This window comes from Eptatretus burgeri, chromosome 8 (genome assembly GCF_056783735.1).
Source record: "Eptatretus burgeri isolate ZD-2024b chromosome 8, Ebu_testis_v1, whole genome shotgun sequence".
Taxonomy (NCBI): domain Eukaryota; kingdom Metazoa; phylum Chordata; class Myxini; order Myxiniformes; family Myxinidae; genus Eptatretus; species Eptatretus burgeri.
The window spans coordinates 15,076,262-15,095,041 of NC_140968.1; the positions used below are offsets into that span (position 1 = coordinate 15,076,262).

An 18,780-nucleotide genomic window follows, 5' to 3' on the forward strand; every position below is an offset into this window, starting at 1 on the left:
TGTTCCCAACTTCAACGTTCATCTAAAACATCCACATCAGGAGAGTGGAATATTAAATAATGATCCCAGAATGTTTCACCTCCATCTCCTTGGAATGTCCTCTCCTCATCAAAACCCAGTTCAATGGTTTATTGAACACCTGAATCCCAGTATTCACCATGGCAGGTCCATCCTTCCTTAAATGGTATCCCATCAGGAATCCCACTGCTTCGCCATTTTTTCATTCCTCTGAAGTCGGTTGTCTTGTCTGACTGACACTCTTTTTTGTGGAAATCAGAGATTTCAGGAATCTCCTTGAACAAGGAGTAGGTCATTGAGTGTTGGTACACAGTTGAAATCCCATGTTTAATCTTCCTTGTTTGTCCTTTAAATTGTTGCGATCCATCTTTACCGTGACGATGTGATGAGGAACATGAAGAGAGTTTATCTTTGGTTGGAAACTGCAGGTGAACTTTCCCCATCAAGTAAATTGGAATTTGTCCCTTCAAGGTAAAATCCCCTTCATGTTCGTGTCGATGGAGGAATCTTCACGGTATGCCTTGAGTGTATCTGGTACCACACTTTGCACTCCGTGTGCAGTGGATATTGATCCCAAGAAGATCCATCTCTGGGCTGGTGGAGTTTCACAGTTTACACCTTCACCTCTGATCCTGGGTTAAAATCTCGATCCCTCCATAAACTGCCACCCTGGTGTTTCACGTGTAATGTATGTTACAACCATTGGAGGAACATTAAACATGAAGGATTCATCTACCAACCCTCATTTATATTGGATATGTTAAAGATCCCACGGTGTTTTTTGTAAAGGGTAGGCGAGCTATTGCCAGCATTCTGATCAAATCACAAATTACTTCCCAAACCCTCTTACACACCTGTCCTTAACAAGCGTGGTACAAAAGATAAACTCTCGAACATTCCATGAACCATTGTGTTTGTTCTCTAAAATTGTCAAGAACATGTTGTTTTGTCAGAAACTTTTTGATTTTGCAAAGTATTTGTAAAAACATTGTTTAGTTTTATTGTAAATGAAATAAATATGTTTCCTACCCCTGGCCTTGTCTATTTCCACAGGTTTTCGAGAACGATTCTGTTGAGGATGGTGCGATGTCCCTTGGTCGTGATGTCGTGGTCGGCGTGATTGCCTCCCTTGTGTTTGTCGGTGTGATTGTGTTTAATCCATCTCGTTGGTTCAACAAGACAAGGTTCAGGAGAAAGCGCTGCATTCACTGGTAAAGAACACAAATGACTTTTCATCAATATTTATATCTTCATCCAAGGGGACGCGAGAGCTCAGGCTGTGGATGTCGTATGAAGTCCATTTTGGTGGGAACACCCACACTTGTTGTGCCAAAGAGTGAAAAAAAACACAATTTTAATTTTGTGTAAGTTGGTGATGGTGACCCTCTTGGATTTGAAAATGGCTGCCATGAAGAAGCCCAGTGATGCTGTATAAAATAGAAGTTAAATGTGGTGTAAATACCAACATTTGTACTGATAGAGGTTCAAAATATAAATGTAGATTTACTGGCAGTAAAGGTTTGTAATCAGCTTCGACTTCAAAATGGCTGAACACGTGAAATCATGTGGAACAAAGCTCATTTAAAAGGGAGGGGACACCTTCGGTGAGCTGTCACTTTGGTGAGCTGTTTTCAATGACACTTGTGTATTAAATAACCTGTGTATTAAAAAAAAACTTGTGAAAGTTTCAGCTCAGTCTGTCTTGTAATTCATGAAAACACAGTTGAAGGCAATCACAGTATTAAACTAGGACACCTAGTAGAGCGCATACCTCAACCACGTCATGCCTGATCCATGAGAACATATCGGGTCCAACACATTTTTGAGATTTAGTGCTCTATATCGTTTTTGGCTTCATCTCCCAAAGGTGAAGAATCGCTTTAAAAAGTAATTAATTCTCATATCCAGTTCTGGATTCGGATCTTCACCAAAACCTAATCACTTTAACAGGGTCCCCCGGTAATTAGATCACGTGGTTATTTTTCTTGGTCACTGGGTAAACTAGACAGCGGACCTGAGGTCACGTGGTTGAGTAATTGGCGTTCACGGTCCATTCGCGTCCCACCGCGTCATGGAATTATCCGTGTGCGATGGCCTGCAATTCGGGGAGGATCTCTAAGTCTGACTCACGTTGTTGTTCTTGTTTACTTCTTTGTTTCACCGCCTACAGTTTTCATCGAAACTTCCTGAAACTTGGCGTGTACATGTAAAAATACCTGCGCAGACAGTAACCATCTCCGATTTTGAAAATTTCTCCGAGAAAAAAAGATATCTCCGCAATCAAAATATGACGTCAAAATATCTCCGCTAATGGAAATCGCCTAAAAATTATCTCCAAAACTCGACAAGCTTTTTGAATTCTGTTTGCGGGAATCGAACAGGGCATTAGCAGAGATTAATTACCGCACATATGACACATCACTATGACGTCATATCAATTTTATGACATCATTCCTATTTTTTATTATTTTTTTGTTTCATAACCCAGAGTTTTCATCGGATCTTTGTGAAACTTGCCATATATATGCAGAAAGCCCACGCGCAGGCAGTAACCATCTCCGAGTTTGGAAATTCTTCCTAGAAAAAAAGTTGAGGTCATAATATCGCCGCTAATGGAAATCGCCGATACCATTATCTCCGAAACTCGGCAAGCTGCTTGAATTTTGTTTGCGGGAATCAAGCCGGGCACTAGCACAGATAATTTATCGCAAACCTGATACATCACAATGACGTCATATTCGTTTTTATGACGTCATCAGTAAGAAGACGAGGATCTTAGCTCATTTGTGCTTGTTTTCTTCACACAAAGTAACAATGATGTCTTCAGGAAGCTTTTAAAAGGTTTATTATTGAACACTTGTGAACATAAAGTGAAACTCACCTATTAAGTGTTGATTTCCAAGGAATAGTTGGTTGTTCTTCTGAGATGACGGACATTTTTAAATCCAAGATGGCTGCCAAATGACGTCATGAAAAAATGTGACCAATGACATTCCAGTGAAGTGAGACATAATTTACAAAAAGTCACATGATTTCCTTCTTGATCAAAAACAAACACAAAAGTTCACAACATCCTCCACCATCACATTAAATTATTTAAATAATCAAGTGCGATTCATCGTTCCACACCAATCATTTGGACCTTGTTTAAGTTACATCTGAAAGCTCGATATTCCGTGTCCTGCAGCATTGTAACACTCGTGGAACATGTTTGTTTTTGTTTTACAAAACCATGTAATTAACACTTTACAGGTGATGGAATACTTCATTTTACCTTGAACTGAGAATGTGTGTTTCTCTTGCAGTGTGAAATGTGGATGTAAAAACAAACAGAGACAACAAGTGAAAGATGAGCCACCATTGGAAAATAATGTTCAGGAAAACAAACTCCTTGAAATGCAGAAAGTGGAGGGAATGGAGGATCATGATGTGAATGAAAAAATGGAGTTCACGGTGAAACAGAACTTCGGAAATAAAGAACAAGAGGAAGAACAATGTCAAGAGGAGCAAAATAAAGTTTTACAAGCACAGAAAGAACAACTTCAGGAAAAAGAAAAGATGTTGCTCCAAAAAAAAGGAGATCTCATCCAAAGAGAGAAGTTTGTTCAGGACAGAGAACGTGAGTTAATGGAAATGGACGCGCAACAGAAATTGAACAAAGACTTGTGGTTAAAGGAGGAAGATGAACGGAGGAAACGAGAGGAGGAACAGCAGAGAGAGAAAAAGGAAGCAGAGCAGAAGAAAATAAATGAACAGGAGAGGAAGAAACAAGAAGAGTTAAAGATATGGGAGAAGGAGGAATCCGGACGAGCAAACTGGGAAAAGGATTTTGAGGATGAGAAATTTGAAGTTTGGATCTGGGAAAAGCGTAAAAACACAGAACGTAAGAAGAAAATGATTGATATAGAAAAGAGAATGTTGGAGGTGAAAAACTGGAAGCAACATGTTCATCAACGGGAGAAAGAATTGCAGAAATATCAGGAACGGGAGCTGGAGCGACAGGGGGTGTTTGATGCCTCCATTAATGAGAAAGATGAAGAGCTAAAGAAACAGCAGCTCCATATCCACCAAAAGGGAGAGGAGCTTAATAATCGACAATGTAATCTGAATAAATCGGAGGGAGAGTCTCGTCTGAGAGAGAAAAAGGAACAAGAACACAGAGAGCAATGTGAGGTTGCCTGGAAAACAAGAGAGTTGATTCTCATGGAAAGAGAACAACAGATAAGAGAGAAGAAACGTCATGTGGAGTTGAGGGAACAAGAGGTCTTGGAGAGAGAAACCAAATTGCAAAAAGCAGGAAAACTTACTGAGGAAGGAGTTCAGGAAGAAGTGATTCCAATAACTGATGATGGGCTCCAGAAGCAACAACTGAAACAGCAGGATGTTGATTTGCTTCCACCTGAACCAAAGCCTCAAAGTGATGAAGGGCGGCAGCAGCGACAACAGTACAGTGTTGTTCTTCAACGCCAACCGAAGCCTCTCTGTGAAGGCAGGAAACAACAAGTGGAACAGCCTGATGTTGATCATCTGCCGGCCGAACGTAAGCCTCACCATTCGTCTCAGTCCAAGCTTGTCAATGATGAACCAGCGGAGATAGAAAGGCGTAAAAATAACCTCATGTTCCGTGGAGTGAAGGAGGGACAAGGGGAACATGACAAGGAGGTTGTGACAAAATTAATTAAAGCCATGAACCTGAACATAGAGCCCGTACACACTTTCCGCGTTGGACGGTACATTGAGAACAGATTCAGACCAATGAAAGTTGTGTTCAGTTGTGAGTCGGATCGGAATCTTGTTCTTACCAACAACAAGAAGGTTCGCAATTTAACTGATCCCTCTCTCTGGACAAAAAACATTTTTATCACTCCGGATTACACTCAGCTCCAAAGAGAAAAACAAGAGATGCTGCTGAGTGATCTTGATAAAAAGAGGGAAAGTGACCCAAACGGGAGATATACCATCAAAGGAGACAAAGTAGTCCTCCTGAAGAATCCCAAGGGCAAGCCTCATCTCCAAAGATAACGACCTTCCCTCCTCATCTCCCATCTGCTATAACAGACTCCTCACGTGACACACATTTAAGGAGGAAAAAAACATTTAAGGGGGGAAAAAAAATACAAAACAAACATTTGAGGGGGAAAAAAACACAAAAAAATATTCAAGGAGAATATTCCGTTGAAACAAATTCACTTTGACACAGGGTCTCTTTCAAACACGTGAATGTACCTGAGATCATAATGGAGCAATCACTGAAACATCTTCTGATCATACAGTCATGGACAGGGAGTTCACTCCTGATAGACATCTTGCATTTCATGAGGACAGGAACCTGAACCTTCGCCGTGAAGGAACGAAAGTTGAGGAAAACCATGGTGGGATCGTGTTGGTGAAAATCAATCTATCACCATCTCACTTTGTTCATTGGCTGCCTTGGGAACGGAAGCCTCACCCTGATGATCGGCAGCAACAGCAGAAGCCATATTGTATGCAGGACCTTCAACAGGTAAGCACTCTTCAATACTTTGGGGCAGGTGGGTTGAACACACAATGGGTGCAAACACAGCCAACCACAAGATCAAAACATCAAGAAAAATAAGTTTTGAGACTTCGTCTTTTACAGACATTGCTGTTAATACTTCCTTCCATAAAGAAGAGTGTCCTTAATTGTGGAGATAATTGTAATTATAATTTTTGTGGGAAGGTAACTTCTTGTCGTGATCATCCCCATCCAGAATAAAAAACAAAACAACTTCAACTCCCTTCAATTGGATGAGATCACCTGATTCACCTTGTCCTTTGTTTCCTGTTCCATCCGTGCTGCCTTTCCTTTTGTTTTCTTTTCTGACAAGTCATCAAACTGATTGAGATTTCAATTTATCGAATCTTTCATATTTCTATTGTTTTTCCAAAGGTCCCTCAGAAGAGGTGCTCGTTCCCTCCTCCACCCCTCACCTGAAACCATCCTTCCGGTTGGAACGTAAGTTGACAAGATTCTTGCTTTACATGACAAATTACAATTTAAAACTTTGTCTAAACTACCTATTCTTCACCTGCATCATGTCCCATTTTGTCTGTGCCTCAGAAGTGTTGAGGACAAACTCATATTTTTCTGAATTCCAAAACTTACAGACACCAAGCAAATCTTCCCGTTGGTAGAAGTCTCGCATGAGTGTTAATGTGTCTGTACAAAAGTCATTATACACACCTGGATGATCATTGAAATTAGTTGTTTGAAAAACTTCAGTGCAAATCCAGTGTGAGTTTGTGATGAAGAAAATAAAGATGTGAAATTCAAGGCAAAACAAAAGAAAAATTGAAAAGAGATGCAGAAAACAATTGAGAGGATACAGTGTTTCCAGGATTGTGTTGGAAGGAATGATAATGATGGAGGTTATCACGACGTCGCTGTCCAGTTGTTTTGATTTCCTTTTGTTGATGTTTGTGCAAAAGGAAGGAGTTGTAGTAATGGCCGCAGGAGAAGAAGGTGTCATGTTTGGCAGTGGATCCATCATCACTCCATCGTCGAAGAGCTCCAGCAAGGTAAGATGAAACTTCAGACTCTTCCAGATGGTCGATCCAAGATGTTTTTTTTAAAGAAACAAGAGTCTCCAGAACTACAGGTACTTAAACCTTCCATCGACCTTATTTAATCACTTGCACCCTTTTTACGTCCATGTTTTTCAATTTGTCATTTCCTTGCTTGTCTCTCTATAAGGGTGTGCGTGTGCGTGCCTGTGCATGCGTGAGTGCTTGCGTGTCCCCTCCATAACTCCAAGACCATGAAACCTCGCAGCCTGAAACTTTGCAAGGATGTTAAGGGAACTCCAAGGGAGTGCATGAATGAAAATTGGTTGCTTGGCTTCATTCAAACCCCCTCCCCCTTTTGAAGATAATTAACGGCATTATTTAATTATCCTTTATCAAGGCTCATCCTTCGTCACTTTGCTGTCCCTCGCTGTTCGTGTTTTTTGGGGGGTATTATTTTTTTTCATCTTTTTTGGCCTGTTCAACAGAGCCTTGACTTGGAATAGGCCACAACAATTTCTTACCGATAAGGTGGTGAGAAATATTTTTTTCACTTTCCTCAATCTTATCATCGAATGCCTCATCTTCATTATTCATGCCTTCAAATCGCTTATAAACACCTGGAGATGCCAGTGTCCATGGCGTAATTTAATTTCTGCACATACAGTAACGTCTTGAATCTGTTATTAGTGTTAACATTTTTGTTTGATCTACTTTCATTATCCACTCGTCACTTCCACGAAGATACATATAAAAAAAAACATTCACATCTCCCATCAACAGTCTGTGTTGGCCCTGCAGTGCCTCTGGTGTTGCCTCACCCAATGATAATGTTGTGCAATTTTCTTGAAAGGCAGAAGGACAGGAAGATAGAAGAACACAAAGAAGACAAAAAACAAAGATTAACAAAATACCAGAGCTGCAGGAACTCTGTGACATCAAGAAGCAAACACAGCAACAATGACTACATTCTGTCCTTCCGTATCTGCATCTCCAGTTCAAGCCGATGAAACCTTTGTTGCCCCTGTGTGAAGCGGGGCCATCGCCGTAAAATACAAAACACACAGGAAATGGCACTCTGTGTTGAGGCGCGGCGGTGAAGGTCATGTTTAACCCTCGACCTGTCAAAGATCCCCGGGGGGTTAAATATCACGGAAAGGTAAGCATTGGTCTTATTTTGATGCATGGTGCTTGCTTGTAATATCTATCTATAATTACAGCTGTGTGTGTGTGTGTGTGTGTGTGTGTGTGTGTGTGTGTGTGTGTGTGTGTGTGTGTGTGTGTGTGTGTGTGTGTGTGTGTGTGTGTGTGTGTGTGTGTGTGTGTGTGTTTGACCGCTGTTTCTCGACAACCACTGGTCCGATCTCATTGAAACTTGCCAGGTATATTGCTGGGGACCTGAGGATGTGCCTTTTCAAGGTTTGATATTAATCGGACAAGTGCTTCCTTGTTATGGCCATTTATTTACCAAAACCAATGGGAAGACACGTTGTTGCGTGGGCGAGGCCGATGGGGAAGGGAAGCACAGCCACGTTCCCCATTACGGGTTACAACGTAACGGGCTTCCGCAGAGTGATGACTTCGTGTATTCTAATAATTTCTCGATTTCTTATGCGCATTTATAGATAAACACAATGGCCCAAGTTATGATTGTTTTCATATTAGACGGTGTATAAATTTCGGGAACATCAGAGTGCTGGAATGCTTTGAACCAGGAAGTAAATTTTTTCTCTCTCTTCTCTTCTCTTTTTGTTTTTCCTTGCCACGACATTGCGAAAAGGTAAAATACGTTGGCGCTAATTGAATAATTGGGTATTAAAAATAAATTGCGAATAATCGGAACTGCGAATAATATCGAACTTCCGGGTCACGAACGTACGGGCACGTGGGAGCGAAGAAACGGCCTGTGTGGTTTATTTATTTATTTTTTATTATTATTATTATTATTATTTTTTTTTTTTTTTTTTTTTTTTTTTGCGGGCACGGACTGGTCATAAGAAATGTGGGACTCCATATGTTACATTTACGTATTAGATATTGCTAAATCTCACGCTAACCACATCACAATGGTAAAGGGTGTGTTAGGCATTGCACACGATGATACTTTTTTAAACATCGGGTAAATACCCCTGGGCGCTCACCTGTTAATGGCTGGATAAGATAACCCGGGAATGACGAGCAGGAATGGATGACTCACAAAATATATCATGGAGAAGAAAGTAAACACCAATGTTTATTTTGTTTTTTTTAAATTACGTGAACAAACTTTAACATGACGGATGATAAAGGTCGTGTTCAAATTTCATCGAAATTGGCTGCGAAAGGAAATGAAGGTTTTGGTGAAGAAAGGAATTGCACATGTTGAAGGGCAACCCCCCCCACCCCCCCTCAAAAACTCACTCTCGAGAGTAGACACCAATTTGATTTATGAGCTCGCCTGTTCAAAGAACAGAGAGCTCCAGCAATACCCCTGGAGTGAGCGTGAGAGTTAGTGTCAGCGTCAGCGTGAGACTGAGCGTGAGTGTGAAAATGTTAAAAAATTTTGGTGCAAGTTATTTTTTCCTTTCTAAAGTTTTTTTATCCACACTATTTTTTATACACCCGATATATATATATATATATATATATATATATATATATATATATATATATATATATATATATATATATATATATATATATATATATATATATATATATATATATATATATATATATATATATATATATATATACATATATATATATATATATATATATATATATATATATATATATACATATATATATATATATATATATATATACATATATACATATATATATATATATATATATATATATATATATATATATATATATATATATATATATATATATATATATATATATATATATATATATATATATATATATATATATATATATATATATATATATATATATACATATATATATATATATATATACATATATATATATATATATATATATATATATATATATATATATATATATATATATATATATATATATTATATATATATATATATATATATATATATATACATATATATATATATATATATATATATATATATATATATATATATATATATATATATACATATATATATATATATATATATATATATATATATATATATATATATATATACATATATATATATATATATATATATATATATATATATACATATATATATATATATATATATATATATATATATATACATATATATATATATATATATATATATATATATACATATATATATATATATATATATATATATATATATATATATATATATATATACATACATATATATATATATATTTATATATATATATATATATATATATATATATACATATATATATATATATATATATATATATATATATATATATATATATATATATATGTATATATATATCGGGGCGTATTATGTGTCATCCGTCTGTCTGTCTGTCTGTCCGACCATCTGTCCGTTCCTGTCCGCACTCCAACTCCTGAAGTTTTCAACTTTCCCGTTTCATATTTGGTACATCGGTAAAGACTGTGGAGACGGTGTGTCACGACATACGGTGGTCGTCGAAAGTGGTTGCCATGGCAACCAGTATGCTGTTTTCAATCCGTTCCTTGTCCACACTCTAACTATCAAAGTTTTCAACTTTCACGTTTCATATTTGGTACATAGGTACAGACTGTGGAGACGGTGTGTCCTGACATACGTTCGTCATCTTAAGTGGTTGCCATGGCAACCAGGATGCTGTTTCCCGTGTCGTCGCACAATTCTGTACACACCTTCTTGTTCTGGCGTATATTGTGCTCACTTGCGCTCTTGTTACTAATTGCAATATACAAATACAGACTGTATATTGCTTCAAAATTATTTGGATCAGACTTCACTCGCAATGCTTTACAAATAATATTAATAATTAGACGAGTCTGTTAAAAACAATAAATGTATAAACAGGCAAGCATTGGGTGGCTTTGACACCAACTCTGGTTTATATACATGGTCGAGACTCATGTAAGAGATCAATCACAGAACAGATCAGGACACATCACAAAGGGAACAGCAGGAGAAAGGGGAAAAGCCAATTGCAAAGCAGAAGGAGAAGGTAGATGGAGACAGACAAACAAGGAATGCAGACAAGGATGAAGGTTGGGGGGCGTGAACATGAGGGTGGACAAGGTGCATTCATGAGAAAAAAATTGGGAGGGTGGGGGTGGTTTAACAGGTGAAGATAGTATCAAGGCTTTGGATGCAGAATGACCTACGATACTGGTGAACAGCTGTCGAAAGACCCACAGGGAAGAAGGAGATGGAAAATTATGTGGAAGGCAGTTCCAGAGGTGGGAAAAAGAGAAGAATAAATGAGTGGAGTTGAGCAGCGGTTCTGGATTTAGGCAGTTTCACTCGGAGGGGTTGACTTGTAAACCGCATGCGTCCTGCAGATACTTGGGTAGACAGAACAAAGAGAGGACAGAGGGATCAAGACCAGAAATGAGACGGAGGAAGACACACAGACCACTGACCCATCAGTGATAGCGAAGTGATATGCCCATAGACTCACCTTCATTGCAATGATCTTGAAAGCCTTTGTTTCCATGGCATCAAGCTGAGCAAGATGTGAAGCAGGGGAGCCAGCCCAGAAGGGCGAGCAGTACTCCATCAAGCTGTGAATGAAAGCCTTGCAGGTTTATGGGAGTTATGGTGTGCAAAGGAAGGACATTGCATGATGGAGGATGCACAGTTGGCATGTGACTTGCTCAAGAGAGATCATGGTGAAGAGTGAGACCCAAGCGTGAGTGACAACCTCTTCAAGACTAAACCTAACAAAACCACCAGATCCCACATTCATCCCCTATTAGTTGTCTTCACCCGCCAACAGTGCTGGATCCTTGCCATTCCCTATCAGCCAAGTACTAGATCCTGGTTCTGGTACATCGCCGAACCTTAACACCCATGGACCTGATTGCTCCCAATCTATTGAGACCATCCGTGACACCTGTGACGATAATCCAACGGTGTCCCCAACTGGATGTACACCACGACCAGTAGTGTAGTCTACGTGACATGCAGGTATACGCCATATACCCATTAAGAAAGCTCCAGGATTTCCTTATACCCACTTAAAACTGCGCAAGGATACGTAACTATATAGTTTTCTGACAACTTTCAGTTCATTGATTTTGTTCCCACATTCCGGGAAGAGTATAACTGCAATAAAATAAGCCTTGCAGGGAAAGCCATCAACTTCATTCATCTGCATTCATAAAATTCAACCCCACTCCAGTGTGGTGCTGTTACAAAGCCTGAAACGTGGTGGCTCACTGGCTATGACACTTGACCGAGACCTGACCTCATGATCCCGCACCTTCCAACGATGAACACGTGTTTGACAGTCACTTGTGTTGCAAGTTTTTAATTAGCTAACATTATGAAAAGAAAGCAAACTTCACTCTTTAAGTGTTTTCGTAAGCCTGACCCTGAAGTTCCTGCCGCTTCGAATGACACTACAGAAACTACAGAAAAGGAGCATCCTGATGCTAACGCTACACCTGGTAAGTGAAAGTCGCATACAAATTAGTTAAACTCTCTATAATTCCAGCAATCTCTGTGTGGGGGGGGGGGGGATTTACATTTCATGCAAATTGAGATTGGGTGGGTGGGGGATTGGCCAATTAATTATTTGTCTATCCTAAGGTGAGCTCAGGGAGGACGGAAAACCACCTGAACATTTTGAGGTATGTTTGGACGTTTTCGGAATTTGTATCGTCATTTTATGTGTTTAAAGAAATCGCGCCTTCGCGGCCCGGAGCGTCACGCCTCAGACAGTTGTAGGCCGCAACGGTTCCCGGCCGCTTTCGCGACCAAAATAGCTTCTTTCACCTTTATAACTGATATCGCCGGATGCCTGACGGGAGATAAACCCGAGGAATCGGGATGCCAGGGAAAGCCGTAACCCTGGCGCGGAAGGCCCCTACCGACTCACTTTTTCACTCACAGATACAGACTCACTGTTGTTGATGAATACTCAAGGTTCCCATTTGCATTCCCCTGCTCGGATATGACCTCAGGCATTGTCGTGAAATGTCTCTCTGACCTCTTTGCCATGTTTGGGAAACCTTCATACATACATTCAGACAGAGGACCGGGTTTCATGTCGGCCGGGCTAAAACAGTTCCTATTTGAGCATGGCATAGCAACTAGTCGAACGATGGGTTACAACCCACAGGGTAATGGGTAGGTGGAACGGTATAATGGGTCATTTGGAAAGCCGTAACCCTGGCGCTGAAATCGAGAGGACTGGGGCCCGAGCGGTGGGAGGTTACCCTTCCCGATGCCCTGAATTCCATACGCTCTTTGCTCTGTATGTCCATCAATGCTATTCCGCACGAACGAATGTTTACTCACCAACGACGATATACTGGCAGCCAATCGGTGCCCAACTGGCAAACCTATCCGGGAACAGTGTTCATGAAGTGCCCGGTACGACAAAGCAAGTATGAACCAATGGTGGAGAAGGTCGAACTCATCGATGCTGATCCTGAGTATGCTCATGTTAGACTTCCTGATGGCAGGGAGACTACTGTGTCAGTTCGCCATCTGGCTCCCACAGGTACTCTTCCCGCAGGTACTCCTCCATCTGGTACTCCTCCCTCTAACATTCCCTCCCCAGGTGTTTCCCCCTCAGGAACTCCTCCACCCGAGAATGGTGGCGACGGAGCTGCCGCGTTCCACCCGAGAGCGATCGAGGAGTCATCCCCGGCACGAGTCGAGGCTCCCCAAGAGGATCGGAAGCCTCCCTCAAGTGAAACCACCATTTACTCCTGGAGAGCTCGATGGATAAACCCCCTCGTCAACTCGATCTGTAAAGGGGATTATCGGCATCCCTTGATGGCACCTTACCATGCTTCTAAAACTCAAAATAATCCTCACTGCTTGAAATGTATGCTCCGAAAGCTTTGAAGTAATCATGGTGCATCAGTTGAGCCTCTCGTAATATTTTAAAGACGGGGAGAATGTGATGAAATAAAGGATGAAGTGACGTGCGATCACGTGACGCGTGGCTCGCACACGGGACAGATAAAACCGAGATGCCGCGCGGTCGGTGGGATTGCCCCTGGGGCATTGTCATTTACGGCGGTGGTTCACTTGGTGCTCGTTGAATGGTTAGAATTGAGAGTATATCGGACTCCGTGTTATGCTGGCGAATTGCTGATATATTTTGCGGTGATCGACTGCACATGTATTCCTTTTGTGTCTGTAGAGATGGCTTCAATCAAGTGAAATAAAGCCTTATACTCCGAAGGTCTTTCTCTCGCATTCACTTCAATTACCTGCACGATGATGTGTGTTGAAATTGTGTGACTTTGTGTTGTCGAGTTATGAGCGAATCAAGGACTTCGCGCCGCTGGCCTATTCGATTCACGTGAGGCCTTCCGGCTGTGATGCAGTTTCTCTCTCCCGGCTCTCACGAACGAACGGAAAGATATTTTGGAATTCTGTTTTCAGATTTCCCAGTCGGTAGCCATCGGCTAAATCCCAACGTGGAAAACTAGGTGAAAATCGGAGGATTTTTGGTATTTTGGCGACGAAACCAGCTTTACGTAATTTGAGAACAGGAAATAAAATGCGCTGATTAATTCCCTTGAGCGGCGGTTAATGTGAATAATTTTTCATCGGTACTCGGAGGTAGGTGAGGTATCGACCTCCAAAACGAGGGGTATCATTCGGTTGTCGGACTTGTGATGATTAAATTACAGAAAAAAACGATTGTTGTCGGGCCGCGTACATTTCGGCGCCTCGCCATCGAAGGGAACGAAAAATTTTCAATGTTTTCGGATTTATCAGTATCGATATATTCTATAGGGTGGTAATGAGATTACCTCGAAAATCCGATCAAAACGACTTATGTTTCGCAGTTTAGCCGCGGCTTGCATTTCCTACTGGGAAAAATAACATTCCGGAAGGAATTTCTCTTCCACCATCATCCGAATAATTTTTCCGTCGGCAGGAGGACATAGAGGAAGGATGGACTGACAAAATGAGGAGTTCGACCAAGCTCTGTGACTTGTCATGATTAAATTAGAGATTTTAAAGGCAGCGGCGGAAAAATATGCAAATTCACTCCAACGGCTCTGACGAACGAACCGAAAGTTATTTTTTAATTCTGTTTTTGGATTATACATTATATGTATGTGTATATATAAGTATATATATATATAAAAGCCTGGTGTTGGCGCAGTGATTAGGGCAGCGGCTTGGGATCCAAAAGGTCCTGAGTTCAAGCCCCGTTGTCCACTGAATTAATACACCAGGGGGTTGACTCAGCCTGTCATCCTTCCGAGGTCGGCGAAATGAGTACCAGTATACTGGGCCGGTGTATACCCTGGTTAAAATTGGTGTACCATATCCCTGTGTTGTAAGAGGCGACCAGGGTTGCGTCAGGAAGGGCATCCGGCGTAAAACATGTGCCAAATCACGATGCGGATCATATGGATGATCCGCTGTGGCGACCCCGAACGGGAGCAGCCAAAAGAAGAAGAAGATATATATATATATATATATATATATATATATATATATATATATATATATATATATATATATATATATATATATATATATATATATATATATATATATGTTTCAGGTCCAGACAATAATATTGTCAGTTCGCTGTGAACCATTGATTGGCCCATGAGGATGAATATTAGGCCGAGTGTGTTGTTGCCTTCCCTTGAGTTTGACTTAGGCTTGTGCCTAATCCTCTTAGTGCTATTGTTCACACCAGAGCTCATTATTATAAAAAAAATCTTCATCCAATTTTGTGCTTAACAACAATGCTGAAGTCTGGCACAGATGTGGCGAAGGCGGGAGGGATTCGGGGATCATCACAGTCTACTCACTCACTACAATATCCTCGACTACAGCACTGACCAAAATGCTCCAATCGTCTGCGCCACCAGCCTAAACATTTCAAGGATTATTATATTTTGGATACTGAGAACCATATTGTGGTCACAATGCTCGTACAAACACTGTGATGGGGCAGAATAATCCCCGAGACCGGAGGGCAGTCTGCACGATGATGGTCTCAGCAAACCTGAGAACGAGTGTTTGAGTTCTGTGACCTCCCACATGTTAAGTGACCATTTAAGTATTTTTGTTTAACCTTACGTTCTCTTCCCCAAGATTTGTTGCCAGATACTGTCACCAACTTTTGTGATACAGAACACCGAGAATGATAGGAGATGGATGAGGTTGAAAACGAAAGAAAAAGATGAAGAAGAAAAAAAGTTGTGACGCCATTATGTTGTTCTGTCCTCCGTATCTGTGCGAGCACGGGGTGAGCGTGTGGGGGTCATTCCATGTGAGCGTGTGGGGGTCATTCCATGTGAGCATGTGGGGGCCATTCCAGGTGAGCATGGTTTTGGCCCACTCGGGCATGTTGTGTAATGAGTGATATTATAGTTGATTTCAACCTCATCAAATTGGTGTTTTGGCCCTGGTGCTCCGCTGGGAAATCCCGTTAACCTTTGTGGTTCAGGGGCCGGACGAAGGAGGTTTTCACTTGGTACCCCCCCCCGACCCCCCTCCCGGCCCATTCTGGCTCTCGGCGGCCCTGACTGCTCCACCACCGAACTCCACGAAACTCACGAATCCTCCATTTCTCAAGGAACCAACAACAGATGGACGGAGGTGAAAACTTCACCTTCGTCCACTTTCGGTGGAGGATGTGTTGAGAAGACGGGATGGTGGGGAAGGAATCCATTCAAGACTATCTATTTTTTACGTACGCACGTTCACACACACACAAAATGAATATTCACAGGAATACCAAAGAGGGGTAGATGAATCAGGACGTGCACCATTACTCACTGAGTGAACTCCTTTATAACAAGGTTTAACATTAAAAACATCAATGGAGTAAACACACGTCCGTTGTACAATGTCAGTATTATCTAAATCACAACTTCTCAAACTGAACGTTTTTAAATCCTCTTCTCATTGGTGTAAAAATGATTGAAACACAAAACACAAGATATTAATCAACCTTGGGTCACGTGGATTTCACCGGAAGAGCTTAATCAGAACAAAAAGTATATAAATAATTATATCGAGGTGAAAATATGAACATAAACGAGGGAAACGGGCGTGACCACACTGTGACGTCACAGTGGTTGCTCGTGGTTACAATAAGAATTCCAACAACAGGGAGATGTAAACACAGAGGTTTGTCGTTAAATCGTCAGTCCGTGGATTGGCGAACACCAGACATGTCGTGGTTTCTCATCGCGGTGTTCGTGATCACCGTCCTTGGAAGTGGAGCGTCTCGACCACCACAGCAGGTAAGTAGGGATTGTGAGAAATAATGTACTGAACTCGGGGAAGGTACACAGCACGGGGGGAGTTGTTTTTATAGTAGTTTGGGATAACGGGCCCGGACTTCGGGTTTTCGAAGGTGGGGGTGTGGGGGAGAGGTTGGGGTGGGGGTGTGGGGGGGAAGGCGGTGAGGATGTGGGGGAGAGGGTGGGGATGTGGGGGAGAGGGGGTGAGTGGGGGAGGAGGTGGAGTGGGGGTGAGTGGGGGAGGAGGTGTGGAGCTTCAACAAGTTGGACCTCTGTGATGGAGCTTGATGACGCCGAACCATCGAGTCCGCTGTGGGATTGGATCACACACACAGCACACTGTACCACCATGTTTCATGTGCACACCGTACCACCATGTTTCATGTACACACCATACCACCATGTTTCATGTACACACCATACCACCATGTTTCTTGTACACACCATACCACCATGTTTCATGTACACACCATACCACCATGTTTCTTGTACACACCCAAAACACCCCCTGAATAGGAGACGTTTTGGACTCAAATCCGGTGTTTTTAAAATGTGTGTATATAATCAATGTTAAATGATGACAGAGGGTCATCATACAATTTCTCATTCAGGAATCCTTGAATGACCAGAAACCATTTACAAACATTCCATGTTCCCAACTTCAAGGTTCATCTAAAACATCCACATCTGGAGAGTGGAATATTAAATAATGATCCCTGAATGTTTCCCCTCCATGTCCTTGGAATGTCCTCACTCATCATAACCCAGTTCAATGGTTTATTGAACACCTGAACCCCATATTCACCAAGGCAGGTCCATCCTTACAATGGTATCCCATCAGGTCCCACTGCTTCGCCATTTTTCATTCCTCGGCTTTCATAAGTCGGCTGTCTTGTCTGACGACACTTTTTTGTGGAGAATCAAAGATTCCAGGAGTCTCCTTGAACAAGGAGGAGGTCAGTGAGTGTTGGTACACAGTTAAAATCCCATATTTAATCTTCCTTGTTTGTGCTTTAAATTATTGTGATCCATCTTTCCCTTGACGATGTGATGAGGAACATGAAGAGAGTTTGTCTTTGGTTGGAAACTGCAGGTGAACTTTCCCCACCAAGTAAACTTGGAATTTGTCCCTTCAAGGTAAAATCTTCTCCATGTTCATGTCGATGGAGGAATCTTCACGGTATACCTTGAGTGTATCTGGTACCACACATTGCACTCCGTGTGCAGTGGAAATTGATCGCCAGAAGATCCATCTCAGGGCTTGTGGAGTTTCACAGTTTACACCTTCACCTCTGATCCTGGGTTCAAATCTCGATCCCTCCATAAACTGCCACCCTGGTGTTTCACGTGTCATGTGTGTTACAACCACTGGAGGAACATTAAACATGAAGGATTCATCTCCCAACCCTCATTTATATTGGATGTTAAAGATCCCACGGTGTTTTTGTAAAGGGAAGGCGAGCTGTCGCCAGCATTCTGAACAAATCACAAATTACTTCCCAAACCCTCTTACAAACCTGTCCTTAACAAGCGTGGTACAAAAGATAAACTCTCGAACATTCCATGAACCATTGTGTTTGTTCTCTAAAATTATCAAGAACATGTTATTTTGTCACAAACTTTTTGATTTTGTAAAGTAATTGTAAAAACATTGTTTAGTTTAATTATAAATGAAATAAACATGTTTCTACCCCTGGCCTTGTCTATTTCTACAGGTTTTCCAGAACGATGCTGTTGAGGATGGAGGGATGTCCCTGGGTCGTGATGTCGTGTTCGTCGTGATTGCCTCCCTTGTGTTTGTCGGTGTGATTGTGTTTAATCCATCTCGTTGGTTCAACAAGACG

At 41.2% G+C, this 18,780-nt stretch overlaps 1 protein-coding gene across 1 annotated transcript; it reads left to right on the forward strand.

Moving 5' to 3' along the window:
• Nucleotides 1–3,337: 3,337 nt before the first annotated feature.
• LOC147021173 (uncharacterized) lies at nt 3,338–5,044 on the forward strand. The gene has a single exon (XM_085893734.1). It carries the CDS (start codon nt 3,415–3,417, stop codon nt 5,038–5,040), a length of 1,626 nt encoding a protein of 541 aa, XP_085749860.1. The 5' UTR covers nt 3,338–3,414; the 3' UTR covers nt 5,041–5,044.
• Nucleotides 5,045–18,780: the final 13,736 nt, after the last annotated feature.

What these genes read in the sequence shown, in the direction of transcription:
- LOC147021173 (XM_085893734.1), top strand. Translation starts at nt 3,415, where the DNA reads ATGCAGAAAGTGGAGGGAATGGAGGATCATGATGTGAATGAAAAAATG.